The sequence below is a fragment of the Lonchura striata genome, chromosome Z (assembly GCF_050655825.1).
Source record: "Lonchura striata isolate lonStrDom1 chromosome Z, ASM5065582v1, whole genome shotgun sequence".
Lineage (NCBI taxonomy): Eukaryota > Metazoa > Chordata > Aves > Passeriformes > Estrildidae > Lonchura > Lonchura striata.
The window spans coordinates 70,128,910-70,151,042 of NC_140740.1; the positions used below are offsets into that span (position 1 = coordinate 70,128,910).

A 22,133-nucleotide genomic window follows, 5' to 3' on the forward strand; every position below is an offset into this window, starting at 1 on the left:
TTAAAAAAACTTCAGGTATGCAATTAGACACAGTAAAATATTATTGCAAAACCTTTCACATAAATAAATGTTAGTTCTGTATGAAGCAATTTTGTTGCCTTTCCTGTGTTGCACAATTACAGGGAGCAGAGTGAAAACAAACAGTGTTGGAGACAACTAAGTTCCTGCTACTAGTTTTCTAAGGGATTGATGCATATGTAGTTGTGTTGTCTGTCCTCTCCAGCCACCTTTTAATCTGCTGGATAATTTTGACTAAGTTTGTCAAGGATGTGGAAGGAGGAAGTCTAGTTGAAAAAAATATGCATTTTTTAAAGTTCTTGGAATATCAGAAGCTGAGCAGTAAACACACTGACAAACACTGCTAAATGAAATACTGCAGCCTGATCTCATCAGTTATTTTTCCAGCTAGGCTAAGGACCTAGTTATCAGCCTGTATATACTGGATGTCCAGCTGTCAGGTGCAAATGGGAAGAAACAATGGATCTGAACTCTGGAGTTTATTTTAGAACCAAAGAGATTAGATATTTTACCCTACTTGATTATCTGGCACAATCATTCCCTCATGTCACATTCCTAGCTCTCAACTTGTGCCTTCTGAAGGAAGGTCTCTGCTGGCAGTCTGGCATGGTTGGGCGGGAAGTCATGTTGATTCTTGCTGTGCCACTTCCTGCAGCAGCCAGCTGTGTTAGGCACAAGGGGCAAAGTCCCTGGGCATCCTACAGCACTCATCTCCATACAATATTCATCTCCATACAGCTCCCATGCAGCAGACTCCAAAGGCCATCTAGAATCAAGAAAAAACCATTTGAATGTGCTCAATTGCTTTATTCTTTAATTCTAAAAAGACATAACAGAAATATGGATCATAACATGTTGTTAATTTAAAAATACGTATTCATGGTCTTTGTTAGAGAGTGGATTTTTGATTAATTGTAACATATCACAAAATTTTAAGTCTGCTTGAAGTTGCTGAGAATTACTTATTTTAAGGGGAACGGTACTTTTTCAGTACTATATGCTGCAGAAGCTTGAACACAAAACAGCTTAAGCTTTGAGGACTCAAAAAAGGAGGAATGTCTCTAAAATGTAGAACTCAAAGACAGTTTGTTTTCTGTCTGTATTCTAATTGGCAATGAGGACATCACTAGTGCTAGAAAGTAGCACTGTATGCTTAAAAGGGAGAAATATACAAATAAAGGTGGTGGAACATGAGAGAAGATGACAAAGATCAGTGGAATAGCTCATCTGAAACATTTCAAAGATTATTTTCTTCACACTCCAGAGCCCCTGTTTCTTTCCCAATAATTTTTGTGCATCTCATGAAAGGAAATTTCAAGTGGCAGACCCGCAAATGGAAAGGACATTGTTAGTGTTTTCTAGATTTTGGTGTTCATTTTCTTTACCATTGCTGTATGTAAGCAGAAGGAACATGTAACTACTTGAGCATCCAGTTTGAATGGCTCTGGTGGCAATGTTAAATCACTCACCTCACAGAAGAGTTCAAGGATCCCTAATGTGGGCTACATTCTATGTCACCATCAGGAACACTTTGGACCTCTGGCTTTAATGTATGAAATAGAAGAGCAGAATGAAGGAAAATGGGAGCCACTCAGTCGCTATTTATGACACTGTTAGGAGAAGAAAATGATACTCTGAGTGAATGTGTATTATATTAAAAAATATTATTTTTCTGACTTGTGAAGCGTAACCTAAAGTTGAAGGCAGAAGGTACTTTTTAATCCTCCTTTACTACCCTTGAAGCAGAGGATAAGATTTCAAGGTACAGGAATTCAGGCCTTCACAGAAAGAAACAGTCAATTTTACTTATCTTCCTAAACATTCTGTCCTGCTGCTACAGAAACAATCCTTCTTTTTTCATTCTACATTCTGTAACAGGCAGCTCTCCCCTGTTAGAAAACAACCCTTCAGTGCCCTAATATATTATAATTCTGCCAGTCTAAACTATTCTTTGAGGGTGGTAATATCTTCTTTTACAAAAATGCTACAGTTCTCTTGTCTATAGGATAGAAAATGACTAGAAGGCCTTTGGATGTAGGAACTGTGGACTAAAATATTCTTTTTGTATATATTTTACACATTTTCTGAGAGCTATATATGTGTCTAAAAATGCACATATAAAATCTTGGTAAATGTAGAAAATGGCTACAAGTAACTCAGGGATTTAAAACAGCTGGGGTTTGCTTAGGTATTAATCATCTTAATCTATATAGTATTTATAACAGCTTTGTAGTTTAATAACACAGATTTCAGATTGAAAGCAAATGTAAAGACAAAGTATCTGGTAAGGACAGATGATAAAAACTTTCACCCAAATGAAAGGTTAGGAAGAGGATTATTACTTAGATTGTCATTGGGTGTCTGTAGCAACTGTGGGTGCTTTCATGGTCAGGTTGAGATACTCTCTTTACTTTAGATCCCTGAATGTGACCTCCATGACCTGCTGATGCTCTGTCACTCAAAATGCACATCAGAGGTGAAGGATACTGGTCATGTCTGACAATTGTTGCTTTCCCTTTGCTAGATCATCCTATCCTTTGTGAACTGTATATGGAAAATTACTCTTTCCCAAGCATATCTCACGTTTCTTTCTCATGGTGCATGTTTATCCACTTGACATTTGCACTGTTCTGTACACACCTAAGACACCGTGGGTAATATTGTAACAATAACATTTCTTGCTGTCACATCATATCTTGATGTGATAATATCAAGGCAGACGTGCTCACTTAGAGCAATATTCTTGGAGATGATCATGCATATCCAAACTTGCATGATTAAAATGTATGCAAATCTCTATCACACATTTTGCAAAAATTTTGTATTCAATTCAGATGTATGGAGAGAAATTGTAAAAATATTTATCAGCTCTATTTATTCTGAAAACTTTTGGGGTTTTTTGAGTTTTGGGGTTTTTTTGGTTTTTTTATGGATCTTTTTTTCCTGATATGTGAGTGATAGCTCCTATTAACACTGAATATGTAAAATGAAACCCATTTTTACAGGTTTTCCAAAATGTTTGCTTTTGCTTCAGCAGTTCTATCCTGGTTACATTGAGATGGGAGTGTTACCTCTAATTTAAGGCAGGAATCGTACATGGCATTTATTCAACAGTGCACTCATGCGGCAAGACTCGGGAAGTACATAGATAATGTATCACAGAACTCCCCGAGTACAATTTATTTTTCTTATTACATAAGAAAATACAAAAAAAGTTCTTATAGATTGATACAATAAAAAATTGTTTTTTAGCCTACTTTGATTGCATACCTAGAAAAAAAATTCTCTTTCAAATACCTTGGTGATACAAGTCAGAGTTCCCAATAAAGAATATTATCTTGTTTTGTCATATGTGGGCTGTTCTTCACTGAAATTTAATTTCAGAGTGTTGACTGAGTATCTTAGTTTCTTTCATCACCATAAATTTCAGTTTTTGACAGATCTGACTATAGCTGAGATGCTATCACAACAAAATTTCTGAACACATTTTGTGGCTACTCAGCCTATGAATTATATGCAGAATTATGACTACAAGTTCTCAAATTCTCAAAGCAAGGCCACATATATAGCAAGAAGCAAAAATGTCTATTTAGCTACTGGGTGTTGTTGGAGAGAGTAAAAATGAGCCAGGAAGTAAGTGTTGCAGGCCAGACATCAAACAGGCACAAAACTTCTAGAAGAGCTGCCAGCCTCATCTAGCTTTATTTAATTTACACTAGAAATTCCTAGTGTTACTTGAATGGTTGCTTTCCTCAGCCATGTTTTTCCTACAGTTGATTTAACCTCCACACATGCTGCTGGAATCCCTCCACCACTTCTGTCCCTCTGATGATGACTCAACATTCAGCTTGGAGTGGGACTTAGACAAGATGAACAGTATTCCTGACATCAGTATTTAAAGAAACCACAACACAGCATTCCCTGTTTTGCAACAGGACATACTGATCCTTATGGTCTCAGTACAAGAAAGGCATTCAGACTCTGCAAACTATCATTTCAAATGGAATTTCTTAAGAGTTACCATTGTAAGGAAAGAGAGGACTGTTACCCTACAGCGTTTCAGGTCCCACAAACCATAAGCAGTGCAGCATCAAATGGATCTGTAATGAGGGTGCATCATGAAGACTTTGTCTGTGGAAGGGCGATCCCATTGTGGTCATTCAAGCTACAAGAAGATTTCCTTAAAAAACCCCAACTTTATTAATCATTTCTACTGCCAGAGAGGATGTTTGCATAAGGACTTCCGGCTGCAGTTTCAGATAGAGATGAGGTCACAGAGATGCCACTACAGTGTGGGAGCTGCCCACAGCTGCTCTAACAGTGTGCCGCCTGAATTCATCCTGTGGCCGTGGGATACACACAGCAGAACACAGACCTGACGGCCATCGTGTGTGTGGCTGTACTTGGCTTAACTATTGCATGAATCACTACAGTCTCGATGCACAATGATGCTTCCAAGGTCCACCTTCCTGTAGTGCGGATGCATTTATTCCCATTAAAGGAACGCCGTTACAAGCGAGATCGTTGGAGTGATCTCTGAAGAACAAGAATGCCCTTACAGAAGTAGAGGGGCTTTTTCCTGCTCCCTTATATTTATTCTCTTCCCCTCTCTTCATCTAAGCAAGGTGCCCTCAGCTTTTCATATAGTTAGGAATGTGAAGAGGATAAAACCAAAGCCACACAAAGAGGTGTGCCGCTAAGTGCTTTGCAGCGCTCTGGAGACCACTGCAACTGTGGAGCTCCTTGGTTCCTCGGCGTCCCTCAGGGCCTCATACAGGGAAACGTGAGGGCACACCTGAGAGGACCACAAGTGCACCCCAGGCCAGGGCAGCGCCGTCAGTGGCGTCGTTAGTGGCTCCCCTCACAGCGCAGCAGCTGCTAGGCGAGCCGGGCAGAACCGAGTCTGGGCTGTGCTGCTGCCGCCGGGAGGCTTCTGCCGCCTCACGGCAGAGCTGTGCCACCACAGGTGTTCAGCCGCCGAAGCGAGGCAGCAGCTCAAGAAAACACTCAGTTCTGCCCGACTTGCCTTAGGAGCGGTTGCGTTGTGAGGGGAGGCCGCTACTAACGACGCGATCCTGGCCTGGGGTGCACTTGTGGTCCTCTCAGGTGTGCCCTCACGTTTCCTCCGGTGCTGCTCAGCCCCGTACGAGGCCCCCGCAGCGCCGCCGCGCCCCCGCCGGTCTCGGCTGGGCGCACTTTGATGACGGCACATCACAACCCCCCCCCCCCCCCCCATCCCCCCGCGCATGCGCGCTGGGGCGAGCGGCTCCGCGTCTTTCCCCGGTCGGCGCCCCCTCCCTGCCCGCCGCGCGCCGCCCGTTACCCGACGGGCGCCGCGCGGGGCCGGCACGCCCCGCCCGCCCGCCGAGAGCGCGTGCGCGGCGCGCGGGGAGGCGCCGCCGGGCCGGCGGGAGCGGCGCGCGCGGGGGGCGGGATGCGCCGGTGCTGCCGGCGGCGGGGGGGGCAGGAGGGGGCGGGCCCTGAGCGCGGGCGCGCCGTGCCCGGGCGGGCGGGGCCGCGCGCCGGCCCAGTCGGTGCCTCCCCCCCGGCGGCCGCGCCCCGCCCCCCGGGCCGCCGCGGCGCTCCGCCGTGCCCGTGCGCGCAGGTGAGCCCGGCGCGGGCGCGGCGGCCGGGCGAGGCGCGGCGCCGCGGTCCTCGGCAGGTGCCGGAGAACGGGCCCGCGGCGGGAGACATGGAGTCCGGCGGAGACCTCCCGGCGGACCGGCCCTCGGCCCTTGGGAGTGGGATGGAGGAGCCTGGGAAGGAGGCGGACGATGAGGGAGGGCAGGCTGCCTGGCAGCAGAGCCTGAATCCCGAGCTGCAGCAGGGCTACCGCATCCTGCGCGAGTTCCTGCTGGAGAAGTACCGGCCCCTGACGGCGCCCTTCCTGCAGCCCCTCGCGGATCAGGCATTTTTCGGGGAAGAAGGCTCTGGCTCCCTCTTGGGCCGTAAGAGCAGCCAGTCCTTGCAGCAGTTGCCCGCTGGAATATGGCTATTGAAAATGGAAGAGAAATTTTCCAGTGGGCAGTACACAGGGATAGCAGATTTCGTGTGTGACTTCCGGCTCATGCTGGAGACTTGCTATCGGCTGCACGGTGTGGATCACTGGCTCTCCAAACAGGCCCAGAAGCTGGAGATGATGCTGGAACAGAAGTTGGCGCTGCTATCCCGGTAGGTGTAGAAAAATACGTGCCGCGTGTTCTTTACATAAAGTAGAACAGGAGGGTGTATTTCTTTAAATTCCCTTAAAAGAAAACAAGGGTCGAACAAAACCCCACAACAGAAAGAAAACCGGAACTTTCAGTACTTTCATGAAGATTAACGTTTCCTACTGGGAACTATTCAAATCTTAATTCAAAACGCTTTGGAAATTCCAAACCTCAAAATGCCAAATAGAGCACAGCGTTTCCTGACTAAGATTTTTCCTTCTGAAAGAAGCCTTTTGTGAACATGGAGGGACACTTGTTTACACAAGATGTCAAATGCTTCTTTCTTTATTTTATTCTGTCCTGAACTGCTTAAACTCTGTATGAATATTTAGCTATTTGAAATTGTTATTTTTACAATTTGTGAATTTTTTGCCACCCTTAAAATACATAGGAATAAAATACTAAGCTGAAGTTACCGGCTTTGAAATGGTAATCATAATCATACAATGAGAGACAATGCTTGCCATACTATGGTCTTAAATGGCAAAATGGAAATCGTGGTAAGTTGAAATGTAGGTCCCTGGCAGGGGCTGTCAAAGCACAGAAACTTAGAAATGTCGAGCTATATGATGGAAAGCCCAATTTAAATAATAACTGAAGTATACATGCTTTCTCATGTTTCATAGTTTAGTCATTATCAGAAAACCATGGTGGCTTCTTAAAATGAAAAGCCCACCGGGCTTCTGATTGTCATAGTAGTCTGCATGTAAAAACCAAGAGGTGTTTTTGGTGAAGGATGAAGGTAAAGAAGGAACAGCGTTGGGAAATATGTAAAGCTGTGTGTGTCTGTCAGCGTTATGTTTGCTAGGGACACACATGGTGAACTGCCAGCTGGTGAGAGCGTTGCTCGTGTTGGAACACTTCAGGGAAGTGGTCTAGAAGTCACCTGAAAGCAGAGTGAATGTATTCAGTATATTTGAAACTGTTTCTGTGTAACAGCAGTTTTGGGACAGTCTGGTAGTAGAGAGGAAGGAGATGAACGTAGCGGGGCATGAATGTTCCTAGTTTGCTAGAGTAAAACCTGATGAAAAAAAAAAACAAACCTGGCTTAATAGAGTTGCTGCTGGCAGATAAATAACCAAATGCAACTCGGAAGATTTTGTGTTCTCAAATAGCAATATAGGTATTTATTAAAAGATAAATGCAACTGCTCTTGTCATTCTTCCATTTAATGCACGGTCTTTTTCAGATAAATATTAGGAAATACTGAGCTGTCTAAAGATAATCCTGCCTCAGTTTATAGTGAGTTTGTCTTGTATTCTCTTTAGAGATTTGCAAAGATTTTTTCATTATGTCTGTGTGCACTAGCTTAAGAAAACTTTCTAGGACCTGTAAATATAAAGAATTATGGAACCTAGAAGTCTCAAAGTTCTTTTACAATTTTTAATTAGACAAATCGGTTTGAAGTGTTTAACATAATTTTATTTGTAAAGTGAAATTGAAGAACTACTTCTTGGAACAATGTTCTTATACTATTACAGAGTAGTGTTTAGGTCAATGATCCTCTTCAAGTGATTCAAGGGAATCAATCAGTATTGCTTGTATAATTCCTGAATACTACAAGCCACAGAAAATTACCTTAGAATTCAGGTTTCTTTTGAATGGGGGTTGGATTTTTCTCCTCTGTCCCTCAAATGTTTTCACAAGTTGTGAAAAACTCATACAAATTTTAATGGAGTCTTTTGAAACATTTAAAGAACAAATGTAACTTTGCAGACAAATTTACAGTGTTTTGTCTTTGAGTTTTTGTAGTTTAAAATAGGATGAAACTGGTATTTAACATATGCTTCCCCAGTCTCAACCAACTAATAGATTCGCAAACCCCCCCACTAATAGATCCCCACCACTCAGCCCCGTATTTTTAGGTATCTGCTGAAAAGGATACTTTCTTATCTTAGGTCTTGTGGAAATTTTTTCTTTCCAAATACTCATGGACTAGGACAGAGAATTCCGTCTCCAAATAATATTTGGTAACTTGTGGTAAATATGCAGTTTTTAACTGGTATGAAAACATAGATCATATTAGTGTGTTTGGTTTAAGTTTAAAATTTTCTAAAGAAATTTTCAAAATGGTAAAAATGTCAGGTAAAAAAATAACTGCTTTTTTCTGAGTTAGCATGCTCAATCCACGGTTGGTAGGCTAGGCATTGTGGTGCCACTGGTGCCGAAGTTCATAGTTGTGAATTAGTTTGCTTTTTCTTCTAGGCATTTAAGAGAGAAAACATCATTAGCTGTAACGTCTAGAGGATGCTATGGGCAGGAGGATGAAAAAACAACACCATGCATTTCTACAAGACGTCGTTCCACGCCTCGCAATTTAATAGGTTTGTCAACAGGCGTGTTTGAGTCTGTGATGGTTCAGGTTCTAAGACAAGAGGAGCAACTGAGAGCAAAAGAGGAGAAGAGGTAATAAGAAAAACAATTTTGTTTTAGTTTTAAATAGTTGACTTGCTAGTTTTTTAAAGAGGCTAGCTCCTTATGGCTTGTGGCGCTCTTGTTGTCTCAAGTTCATGGCTTCAATACCATACATCCACAAAGTAAAACATTAGTACCGCTTCTTTGAAAAATTGCGGAAGTCATTTAAGTTTTGAATTAAATTACAGCTGCTATTATTTTAGTGTAGCAAAAATATGTACCCTTGGACAATTTTTCATGCAATAATTATATTAAAAATTACCAGAATGCTTAGCTGCAGTCTAATTCCATGATCTTGTCACTGCTTCTCTCACTGATAGCCAGAAGCAAATCATCTCTGCCAGTGCCTCTGCTGTTACCTCACTGATGTGGCATTTCAGCTTGTCAGTTAGGTAATAATTTTAGATTGTTCATGTAAATAATACTGAGATTTTGTGGTCGTCTGAAATGTAAGAGTTATATAATTCCAGGCAGTGTTCAATGTTAATACATTTTACTTTGAAGAAAAAGTAAAAGCTTTGAAGTTGATTTACTTTAACAGTAATTTGAGTGACTGTGTCTAAAGATGGCGCACAATGGTAAGACAGTGTTTGCTTCAGGAAGCAAAATGTTGCTACCTTTTTTCAAAGTTTACAGTTTTGTAGACTTTTTCCCATATGTGACCAGCTTGCTTTTAATTTTGCAGGTCATCTTCATTTTTAGCAGATTTGAAGCTATACATACAGCTGTCTTAACTGACAGTACTTTTTTCTGTAGAACTTTCTTCTTTCTTCTAATCCACTAATCTTCTAATCACACTTTGCCAAAAAAAAAAAAAAATCAATGATCACTAGGGTTATTGTTTCTTTGGTAAAATTCTCTTGATTCTTGTTTAACTCTGTTCTAGAATTGATAACAATATTATGAAAAAGGATATTTTGATTGGATCTTAATTCATTGCTAGAGTCTATAGAACAATTTACTAAACAAAATAAAAGTTACGCACCTGTTTTAAGTACATTGCTGCAAAACTGTAGTAGTTAACTCTTAAGTCCATCTGGATATACTCAAAAGTCCTAGATCCTGGACAAAAGATGATTGATTCAACAGATTGTTCCACAATAACAGAAAAAGACCACAACTAGCTTGCTTCTTTACACCCTAGAATTGTGAACTGTACCACTTATTAAGCAAAAAAAAAATCTTGTCAGTGGTTAGCTGGTTTAATATTTCTTTGACTCTATTGACCTCTGCAAGTAATTTTGCTTCAGATTTCTTCTTTCAGTTTTATTTCTTAATTGAACCATGTTTTTAAAGTAATTTGGACCTCTCTGCACCAGTTGTTTCTCAGCTCACCAAAAATGTTCTGCAAGTACCTTTTCTGAGCACTTTTATGAAAAGGGCTTGGCAATTGGAAGGCCTATAAAGTTGGTTGCACATTTCCAGTGAAGATCACATTTTACCATGTATACAAATTTTCAAAGTGGTGCACATATAAACGCACATACTTTCAACATTTGAAAATATATTGCAAATTTCAACATTTGAAAATATATTGAAAATTTCTAAACTTTTGGCTTATTACTAAAGTATATATTGCATTATTAAGAAGAGAAAATAGTTATTCTGCTACGTTTTTTTGTGTTCCTTAGAAAACTAATACACTGAGGTTGGCACAACAGAGGCACTTTTTGAACAATATGGAAGACTGCAGCCTTAGGTATTTTAGTTGGAGAACACAGTGCTGGTGAATCAGTTGTATTCGGATAGGCAGCATCTGTCCTTCACCCAACTTTAAAATGAGTTATCAGGAACATAATAAAGGGCTCAGTTTCTGGCCATCTAGTGGGCGAATTAAAGTGCTGGTAGCTGTGACTTACGCTTGTAGCCATAAATAATCTTAGATAGAATGTCGAAGAGTCGCATACTTTCAGTCCCAGAAAATTAAGACTGCAAATGCAAGGGCCTTTCTATAAAACTTAACCTCTTGTCTAAAGAAATTGCCTGTTGAAGTCCAAGTTTGTATATAATTCTTTGCTGTAGATATTTAGATACTTTCATAAGACACAGGCATTTTGAGAATAATAAAACAATTTTACATTGTTAAGATAGCTAGTCAATGGTTGAAATACATGTCCTTCAAGCTAGAAGCCACTATCACCTTCATGTTGTCAAAAGAAACATTTTAGTTTATTACTCTCTTTTGCCGAATTTGGAAGACATTGATGCTTTGAATAGATACATGGCATTTACTTGCTACTTGTTTATGAAGAAAAAAAATTGGACGTTTGCAATTTTGAAATAAGGATGTGTCAATTCCAGCAGGAGGTCACATTTGTGTTAGAGGCAGGTGATAGTTTTCACCAGTGAGAGAAGCTTCACAGAAAAAGATAAAAGAAGCTTAGGATGAGCTTTAAAAAAGTTTTCTGTTAGTACAGCTGTATCCTAATCCTGACTTTTGGAATCTGGTTGTACCTTCAGGCAAAAATATTAGTTTACTAGTGCAGCAGTGTTAAAGAAAAATTACTTCTGTTGGTAACTTTTTATATTTGTATGAATCATGCAGATGTCCAGTTTTCTGCTTTGGAAATATTTTGAAATATCTTGTATCTTAGATGGTAAGCTACATGTAATTGGTTATCTGAAATGGAAGCATTTCTTTTTCTAACAAATTTATGTTGCCCATAAATTTTATTATGAATTTACAAATAAAAGCAAATAGAAATTTTCTGCCTATCATATGAGGTTTACATACTGCTGTCATGTTCCCTCTTGCTAGTGTTTTGTGTGGACTCCCAGATTACTCAGTAGTTTTTACAGGCTTCTAGTTACTGATAACCTCTTTCTCCAAAAGCATGTTATTTCTGCTCTATCCTGTATTTTTGATAGGGGGACCAGAACTGAATATGTCTTTTAAGGTGAGGGAAAACAAATTAATGTAATAACATTCTATTTTTGGTTTTATTTCCCATCACATTCTTCATGTGTCCTGATAATTATTTCTTTTTTGACCACCATTGCAAACTCACTAGTAATACAACTTTGGGTGGGAGGGAAAATGGCTGTTATGTGTGTAAATGAAGCACTTGGCAATTAGGCATGTATTCTTGTGGGATGAGGAGGGGAGGTACAAGGGAGGTAACGTGAGCCACATGGCAACCATTTCAAAACAAGATTTACCTGGAATTTGTTTCAGAAATTTTTATATGGCTGGTTTGTTGGAAATATTTAATCACGATTAAAAGGGATTGAGGAAGGAAGTAAATATTTTTTAATACCTGAAAGTCTAAACAACTCAAACTATTGATACATGCCAGGCTTTTTTCTTATCTTTTTCCCTTTTTTTAAACTAGTGGTGATAGAAAAGAATGACAATTATTTCCCATTTTGGTTGATTTGTTCTGCACTGCATAGTAAGACAAACTGAAGTAAAACTTCAGTTTTACTATTCTCTCTTTAATTTCGAGATAAGTACATTTGCCATACTGTAGTTCTGTTTTTTCCTCTCATTTCTTTTTGTTCACCTACTATCTGAATTTTCATGAAATTTCTTTTAATAGGCAGAGAGATCAAGAAAGAAAAGAAGCAGAAGAAGCTAGTCAGAAAGAAATAGAAGAATGGGAAAAATCACTTTTAGCTCAAGCGGCACCTACAAGGATGGAGACAATGTGGGAGATTCCAGCTATTGGTCATTTTCTTTGCTTGGCACAACAGATTTTAAATTTACCTGAAATAGTATTCTATGAATTGGAACGCTGTCTTCTGATGCCTCAGTGTAATGTTTTTTTATCTAAAATAATGACTTCTTTGTTAAGTCCTCCTCATCGCAGACCTACATTACATCGTAGGCCTACATTTTCCTACAGGACTTGGGAAGCAGCACTCAGAAAGAAAGTGCAACACTGGTATACTGTTGTGGGGCAGACCGACAATCCTAATGGTGCTGCAGAAAAGCTTGGATTGTGTCCCCAGTTTTTCAAAGTTCTCGGAGAAGTTAATCCCTTGGAGGAAAAACCATTTCATGAGCTACCTTTCTATCAGAAAGTATGGCTGCTAAAAGGTCTCTGTGACTTTGTATATGAAACACAGAAGGATGTTCAGGATGCAGTGCTAGGTCAGCCTATCCATGAATGCAGAGAAGTAATTCTTGGTTATGACTGCTTGGAAAATGCGTATGTTCACTTTCCACAGTTCTGTGGTGCAGATGTTCGAATTTACAAACAAAAACCTTTTCAGGCTCCTGAATTCCCATCTCTTCCCATCAGAGTTAAAAAAGTACCACGTATTAAGCTGGAAAGAGTAAAACATGACTATGGAAGCAAAAGCAATGGGGAGGTCAGTTCTGCTGGGAGAGAACTGATGTGTCATTCCAAGACAGAAGGAGAGAAATGTATGGACATTGTTATCTGTCCAGAGAAAAGAACACGTTTAGGTAGCTTTAGAGTCACTACAGAGGAAATGAAGGTTGACTGTGAAATAAAAGCCTCAAGAGTTTGTGACATCAAAAAAACTGGTTGTTATAAAGAGAACTTGAGGAATTTGATTACTTCAGGAGAGATTGTGGATATAGGTAGTCACCCTAGTTCAAAAGAAATAACAGATGTGGAGAATGGACAAGGTTGCACTGAAATGGCTAGAGTAAGATCTGAGCTGAGTCCATTCAAGGATAACACAGTGAAAACTTGCCAAATGCATGTCAATGGCACTTACAATGAAAACCAAGGCAGAAATTATCATGAATCTGCTGAAGAAACAGCGCTAGAGACCTTACTGCAAAATAGTAAGAAACTAAATAAGATGCTCGCAAAAAAGAAGAAAAAGAAAAAAAAGAAGTTGAAGGATATTCTAAATGAAAATCTACAGAGAAAACTTGATGACTTGCAAAGAAAGCGTGAGATTCATCTTCATCCTTTCAAATCTTATAAATCTGAGATCCAGAGCAAGTTGTTTTTAATTAAAAAGAAAGCAAAACATAAGAAGCACAAGTCTGGTAAGTTGGCATTTTTACTTACAGTAAAAATTAGTTGTTTTCTTAATTGATAAGTCTACATTTTATATTGTGAAAAGGAGAGTCTTATTGCATTAGGCAATTCGGAGCTTTAGGGTCAAAGTTACCTACCCAATAACACAAGCATGTAAAATATTGGTTGATCAAACCATGATTCATTTGCAGAATGTATCCTTAGAGAACATAATTAATTCCAAGAGTTAATTTATTGCAAAAAATATTCAGGAGAATAAATGTAACTGACTGGTTAGGATCAGAGTGTCACTTGAAGGCATTTTATGGAATCTCAGCAATTGTGGAAATGTTTCTCCATTTTCTGGTAATATTATCTTATCCAAATTTTGAAGAAACACAGAGTAATTACATGAGATGATGAATCTAAAGTCATTCATAGTGAAACTGTGCAATCTCAGGTCACCAAACAGTACTGTGTTTTTTGACTGTGGGCCTGAGTCCAGCAATCAGGATGCATAGGCATCAGAATTTATGCTGATGACATTTTTATTACAGAATTGGGCAGCATCTGGTTAAGTGTTTCAGGTAAGTGATACACAACCCAGATTTTGGTTAACTCACTGGAAAATTTCAAAGGTATCTGCAAAGAGTAAAGTTGTAAAAACCTTAAGTAAGTTCAAATTGCTCAGGTAGCTGTAGTATTTTTGATGTAATGTGAAGCAACGTAAAAGCTCAATCCTTTTGAATCCTGTGCTAGATTTTAGTGAATTCTTTCCAACATTATTTTTGATGACGGACAGGCTACTTTTCAGAACAGTGTAGACTGACACATAAATACTGGATTTCATCTGAAAAGCAGAAAGCCAAAACCAAGAATCTGAGTGACAAAAAAATGTCTTCTAAAGGTTAAGATGCTAGCCAGGGTCTGCTGGCAGTGCATGTAACTAGAAATCAAATTTTAAAGCTAAGAGAACAAGTAATATTTAGATCCTAAATATTTGCACATAACAGCCAAAGAACTGTCTTACTATTTAAATCACAAATTCTTCCTTCCAAGATATTTCACTGCTCAAATCTAAACAGAAGTTTCAAGAGTTGCAGTTGAAGTTCATATATGTAGTATTCAGGGAAATGAATGTATTTTACATTTGCCTTTGTGACTTAGCTGTCCAAGTGTGTCATTGTTTTCAGTCTTCTTAAAACCAAGCAAATTGGGTAACAACCCAAATGGCAAGCAAGGGCTCTAATTTGGAGATGTGTTGTCCTTTATATGTTGATGCATTTCCCATCTTATTCTGACTACTTCTTCATTTGACATTGCTGGAGAAAATTTTGCAATAACATTACAGCATTGCAAGAAAGAGCTTTTATTCCTATGGTTGCTAAACCTCCATTAGTTCTGTAGCTGCTAGGCTGAAATAGATAGGATTGGGTTCAATTTGTCCAAATAACTTGTTTTTTTGTAATGTTTCCTAATGTTTAAGGCTAAGTAGTATTTCTTAATGATTGTCTAAAATTAAATCTGTTTAGGGATTCTCTTAAAATGTAGAGCAGAAAAAGTGATTTAGTGAACTTGTTCTGAGTCCCCAAAGACATCTAATTTAAATCTGATCCTCGTCATAATAACTCTTTACAACATCCTTTAAAAGTACAGTAAGTAGAAAAGAACATCAGGAATGTAAAAGTGAGTACCTCTCATTTCTTTTCAACAAAATTCTACTTTTCCTGCTATTGATTCTCTTAGACAGCTAAACGTAACTGAGTCACAGTTTGTCTTTCTATTGAGATGATTTGCGCATTCCTGACTTGCTGTGGCAGTGGTACCCATAGTGAATATAGACTGGCCATGCAGTTTTTCCATCTGAAAACTTCACAGAAATATTGTGAGCAGAACTTACTGGAGAATACAGCTATGTTATGACCTTTACTATAGTGACAAGAGTTTTCTTACAGTTTATGAAAAGGTGTGACCACTTTACTGAATCTTATGTCTTTGAAACAAGGTGGTGGTTATTATTGTGGCAGCGTTCTGTGTCAGAATTATTAACAAAGTAGTACTGAATGTAATGGAAATACTGAATGTAATGGGAAGACAGTCAGAGCAGTTCTGTAAATGACTGCATGCTGTGCATTAATTTTTAAATGTTATTTTCTTACTGGAGTTAGATAAGTTACAGTGCAAGGCACAGTGCAAGAGCATGAGAATCCTACACCTGTATGTTTGAAACAGAGATTGGATGAAATTCAGAAACATCTGTAAGGTTGAAAAATAGAAGGGACCAGAGGCTGCTTGAAATAACTGTGACGTGCTTGATGCAGAGGTAGTAGTAAATGTAAATTGAATCTCTTTTTATTCCAGTTGATGTAGAAAACACCAATACAGCACATGATTTTAGAAGAACCTTGGATGTAAATTCTGTACTATATACTCACACTTTGGAAAATTCGTGGTTGTCAACCTGCTTGAAGTGCATTTTACTATATATTTTATTTTTTAGAGTGCCATTACATTTTGTGTATGAAGGCAAGCATTGCTTGGATATGAGAAAATTAATTCAACAGCCTGGCAGCAATTTTGGAGTGCCTGGTTTACTGTTCTTAGGAATTTAATCTTCAGAAGACTTCAGAAGACTTTTTGATATTGTAAAAACTTTGTTGCGTTGTCTAGCCTGTAGATAAAGGAACAACCTATTGATCCTGTTGAAAACATTAAGTGTGAGGTATTCCAGCAAGTAACAATGTACTCCATGCATTAAGCTTCAGTGCCACTGTCTTCAGAAACCACTCAGGTTTTATAGGGTTTTGGACATTATTCTGTTAATCAGCAATATTAATGCACTTCTTCAGACTGACTTAGCTCATTTGTCTATATAAAAGTGTGTGCTGTGCCAATAAACTCTATAATAATGCTTCATTTTCCATACTGTATCATGTTATATTTTGTGAAAGAAGAGCTGTTGTGAGCAAGATAGAAGAGTAGGATGTTAAAAAAAAAAAGGATATGTACAGTAGTTGCCAAATCTTTGAAAGACACAAAGTGTGTCTTACAAATTTGTTAATGGAAAGATAACAGGGCCTGTTATTCATTTTGAGAACCCTGCAGTTGCTGCTAGAATTTAGTGAAAAAACCAGAAATTCTTGCAGTTAGACAGGGCTAATTTAACTGTATTCTACCATGACAAATACTACTGAGTTAGTGTTTGATATTAAAAACATCTGTTTCCCTATCTGGGATAATGAGACTCTGCTCCATATCCAAGAAAAAGGTTGCAGTTTTATAAAAAGTAATTATTAAAATAAGATTTTATTTCAAATTGCACTGAGTTGTCATGTTATAATTTGAAGCATGAATTGACATTGCTTTTGTTCTTCAAGAAGCCACAAGAACTCATATACCAGAGTTCATAATAAAAAGTTTTACTAGATCTGTAAAAATGTTTCTGTTGTCAAATCACATTGATTCCAATGTAGAAGAAGTTATAAATGGGTTGTATTGTTCTTGCTGAAGTAATTTACAAGTTTCAAGAACATTTGTGGGGTTTCATATTTTATTAGTCTCATTTTTATGCCAAAAATAGTACTAGAAGAGATCTGAATTATCTCTTCGTTTTCCCTTCTTCACCCTTAGATGGCAAGACAAACTTGAGATGGCTTATGTTTTAGTTGTATCTAATCTCCCTAATGAGGTTTTTGGATGCTCCTAATTAGTGTTCAGTTACATAGTTGATTGCTATTCACTGACAGTGTCTGTAGAATTTGTTTCAGCTTGAAAGGAAAACCTATGGTAGTCAGATTTCCCCAGGACCCACTGAATGTAAGTTTAATGTCTAAGAATTTTCACAGAGCTGGCTGAGTGGTTCTTGGTTAATAAAATGTTGACTTCCTATGAACTGCTGTTGCGGGTAAGATGCCTCATAGTCTCTTCCACTCTAAACTGAAACCAAACTGAGATATGGAGCCTTTTGGAAAAGACTGTGTGGAGACATAATTACTGATTATGGCACAGTAAATTGTTACTGGAATATCTTTAAATGTGGACAGGAAGTAGGCTGTGTTAAATTGAGTAGGTGAACTAAGCAGATTATGTATATGAGATTCTTCATTTATAAATATTAAACTAAGGTTTAATGAGGTTATACTAAGGTTCTAAGGTTTTTCTTATGGATTGCTTTTAGTCAGTAATTAACTTTATTTGTATATTGAGTACGCTCTGAAAGACACAGTGCACCATATTTCAAAAAGTGATCTAATTACTGTCAGAAACATTACTCCATCTGCTCAGGAATTAATACAAGCCTTTGAGATAGTTTCTTCATCCAGGATTTTGGACAAAAGATCTCTAAAAGACCTCAGTGGAGTGATTTGAAAAACTGCCTTTCACTAGTGGTTTTGTTATCCCAAGACAGCATTAATAGCTGAGTGTTTGTAACCAATGACATAGAAAATATACTTAAGTTTATTACAAATTTGCAAGTCTGGGTGCTGGGGGGTTATGCACAGAACCATCACACCTCTGGGTTACGAAACTGGATTTTTATGTCCTTACTAAAAATGTATTTCACCTGTGTAATACATATGAATTGTAGATAACTGCCAATTGTGAAAGATTTGGTTTCTGTTACCATTGTTTAAAGCTGAGAAATGATTTTTGGAAAACCAGGTACAAGCTTTTTTAAGAGGTAGAAATTATTAATACTACCACTACAACTTATTTCTAATATCAATATTGTATTTAAAAGGGTGTTACTGAGGTAGAAGATGAATTTGCCATAAGCAGTTTGCTGTATATATTAATTCCGTCCCATGGTATGAGTATCTGTAGGGGTTTTTTTAATTTTTAATACATGATGTCAAAAACTACCTACACCTTAGGACATCTGGTATTCAAAAAATGCAACAAAGAATGTGACATTGCTCTATAAAGATGTGTGCTTAGCTCACAACAGTTACCAGCAATTCTGTAAGACTTTTGGTACATATATGTCAACAGATGTGCTTTGTGATGTGTCAGACTCTATTTTTAACTAATGAGTAAAGCTCATTTTCTTGTGCTTTTAGATGGGTTCTTTTAATTCTTGGTCTGTCTGTAACTCTTTATCATGCATCATGCTTTTCAGATGAAAGAGAGAAATTATATGAAGAAAGAAGTGTTTATTTTATTTGGGTTTCTAATGATTTATAATTATTTCTAAACTTTTTCCTTCTTTTCATAAGGATATGTTAGGGGAAAAGAGAAAGAATATTTCTGTTTAACTGTTACTTTTTGAATTACACTGCTCATACATCATATAGCGCTGGATGCTAAAAATAGTCAAGTAAATACTTGTTGAAAAATATGTTGAAAGTATTAAAGTAAAATGAAATTTCTATTAGAAACTTATTAAAATTTTCCTTTTTGTCAAGAAGCACGACAATCTAGCTGCCTTATTTTTTTGTCATTTTATTTCCAGATAATATTTTTTAAAAGGGCTAAAGTAAGGTGCCACCATATGACCAGACATATTTTTGAATAATTTTGTCAAGAAAGCTTCTAAGCATCTACTTCAGTTCTTTCAATGAACAGCATTGTTTTCAGTAGTAGCATGCAGCTGTATTCATAAAGCATATAACAAAAATGTGTTTATTTTTGCCCGTTGTCCGAATGTTTGAGTTATTGTTCTAGTAAATAAACTTCTCTGCTTTATCACTTGCTCTCTAATGTGAAATATATAAGTATTTATTTTTAGTAGTTGAGCGCTCTTTAAATTTTTAAATATGTTTGGTATGGGTAATTTCTAGGTTGCTTTATTGGTTTTAATATAGTTTGATTTTATGTGGAGTTTCAGATCTAGATTCTTCAAGCCCTGTGCCTTGTCCCACAAGTGTGTTTATTTCAGAGTCAGGTAAGATGTTCAGGAAACTCACAGTGTAATAAACTGGAAAAATAGATACATAGGCATCTATGAATATTTGTTCTGATTCATCATGTTTACATGACTTACTGAAAACCGTCTCTTAGTTGCAGTTTAACTTACAAGTCTGTATGTAATTTGATTTTATTAATAAAGTACAGTGAACAGCATTATGAAGCTTTTCTCTTTTAATCTTACAAGGAAAAAAATCGTTATCTAAAAAAGCAATCACAAAGAAGAGGAAAAGTGTCAGAAAGTCTACCATACCAGAATTTCAGGTAAATTACTTTAATTTCTGTTTTAAGCACTTGAAATTTGAATGTCTATGAAATAAGTCCTTTAGGTTCTGATAGAGACCTTGGAAATACCCACTGAAGCATCTTCTAATTTTAAAGGCTTAAACTGATATTTTTGGAAGTACGTTTCACCTTCTCGTGGTAGAAAATATTTTACCATTTTTATGATGTGCAGCTTGCACACTATTTTCAGTATGGTTTATGATGGCAGATATATATGTTACCGTATAAAACCTGTAAAACCTAGGACTTGTTAAAGACATTTTTATGGTACACATAACTGTTTGGGTTAAAATTTTATATGAAGTGTGAGAATGTGGTTCTTGAATTGAAATTTGTCTTGGTTAACTGAAGGACTTGCAAAAACTTTATAGGCAACTGTGCTCACCCTGCTTGCAGCTGCTACTCCTTATCAGCATGTGATTTCTAGGCCTCTAGGACCTCTTAGGCTATAGAAAGCAACAAGAGTGTTAATTACACAGTATGGTTTTATGGTTCTGTAGTAGAAGTATTACAGTACTTCAATTCTAAATTGCAGTCTATGTATGAAAGGCTGCTTGGATTGTTGGATTGAAGTTTGAAGTTTTCCTTTTTTTTTTTTTTTTTTTTTTCTTTCTTTCAGAAGGCAATCTGTGAGTTTGGCCAGTAGGTTCACTGTTTTTAAGACCCTCACCCTGAATCAGTTCATTCCATCGTGATCATGTGTTTCAGATGGAGCTAGTAGAATTTTTTGTGTTAAAATTGGTTAGTAACAGTCAATATTGAGAGATGAGTGATATTTAAATGTACACTGATTTTATCTATATTGTCATGTTGGTGGCTAAAATGTTTTCTAATAGCTCCAGAAAATAGGCACATGTCTAGTTTTTTTTTTCCAAGCACATTATCTGCATGCCATGGATATATACAGTTAGTTTAGAAATAATTCTTATATGATTAAACATCTGCAGTTAAGTAGTCTATCTAAAACTTAACCCAACCTTTTAGCTTTAGTAGATAAAACTTAAGTATATCTAAGTGTATACTTACCTTCTGTAAAACCTTATATTAAAATGTGCAAAATACTTCTGACTCTTTTGATCAAAGCTAGGACTCATAACTGTTTTAGGTGAGGCTCAAACTGATTATTATTGAGCAGTTTAAACTTATTAGGGAGTTCTCCAGCAACTTAACCTGTCTCTTCCAAGAGGTATGGCTGTTAGAAGAATTTGCAAATATTAAACCTTTTATATTTGGAATAATACTAAGACTTTTGGGAGTCTAGTAATTTATGCTTCAATATACTCTTCCACACATACACAAATGGCCAAATTTTATGAAATTGTATATTTAAAAAATATTTGGTAAAACAGTTTAGAGCTTACAGGCCCTGTGAGATATGATGGGAGGGCATAACCATAAGAATATTGCTATTCATGTCTATACGTCAGTTCTTTTGGAGTGAAAGTTAATAAATTAGGAAGTATAATATGTTTCATGTGCCTGCAGTCCACAAATGTAAAAGTGCCCAGCGAGAAGGCACTTTAGTTTATAAGATTAGGTTTTGTACTTAAGTGTAGATCTTCTGAAAATCACCTCTTGTCTTTAAAGCCTAATTAATTAGTACTGATAAATTTTTTAATATGTGAAGTGACACAAATAAAAATCAATTATTAGCAGAAATTGAGAAGGTAATAGTGCTACTTAATCTAACATTACAGAGTACATTTAAGTTTGGTAGCCAGTGCTTCACTTAGCCTTTTCTCCTTTTGCCTCATGTACATTGATACATAGCTGCATAGATCTACATGTATGGTAATTAAGGAGAAAAGGAGCATGCATGCTCTGTTTCAGTGTGTCTTTAACAATTTAAATTATATCATCTGTGGTTTATATTAAATGCATATCTCAAGAGGGGGCTATATGGACATTTCCCACAAGTAGATGTCAGTGATAAAAGAGCAGCTTCATAGGAAATACAATTATAATTAACAGTCATTACACAAATAACTTGAAATAAAGCATGAGACCCTGTTGAAGTGAGTTAAGATTTTACAAAAACTTTGTCTGAAGTTAAGGGGGCAAGGAAAGAGCATCAATGATCTGGGGAATACACTAGGTTCTAAGACACAGAAGAGTTCATTTATAAATTGATTACAAGAGAGTCCCAAGTTGGAATGGAGCTTGAGTCCCCTGTCTTGCCTTAAAAAGTTCAGGGCAGATTCTTTTGTCTTTTTTCCTTGAAGTCCTAGGAGTCAATGAGGATCTTTGAGAGATTACTGAGATCTGAGGTTGCATCATAACATCAAAGTTGAACACTGAATTTGAAATTTTACTGAATGTCTGAAGCTTCCACTTTAATTGGAATACAATTGGTATACAA

At 37.5% G+C, this 22,133-nt stretch overlaps 1 protein-coding gene across 3 annotated transcripts in view; it reads left to right on the plus strand.

Moving 5' to 3' along the window:
- The first annotated feature begins 5,452 nt into the window (after positions 1–5,452).
- The window catches only part of BRD10 (bromodomain containing 10), a 64,048-nt gene continuing 47,367 nt past the window's right edge, over positions 5,453–22,133 (plus strand). For 2 of the 3 annotated variants that reach the window (XR_014951566.1, XM_021531693.4), the window contains exons 1-4: positions 5,453–6,189; positions 8,433–8,633; positions 12,182–13,611; positions 19,677–19,753. Coding sequence is in view for 2 of the 3 variants with exons in the window: in XM_021531693.4 (XP_021387368.3) it covers positions 5,453–6,189; positions 8,433–8,633; positions 12,182–13,611; positions 19,677–19,753 (2,445 nt within the window). In the remaining variant the exon portion in view is untranslated. The remainder of the gene's footprint in view (positions 6,190–8,432; positions 8,634–12,181; positions 13,612–19,676; positions 19,754–22,133) is intronic. The other variant, XM_085567653.1, reaches the window with a different exon arrangement.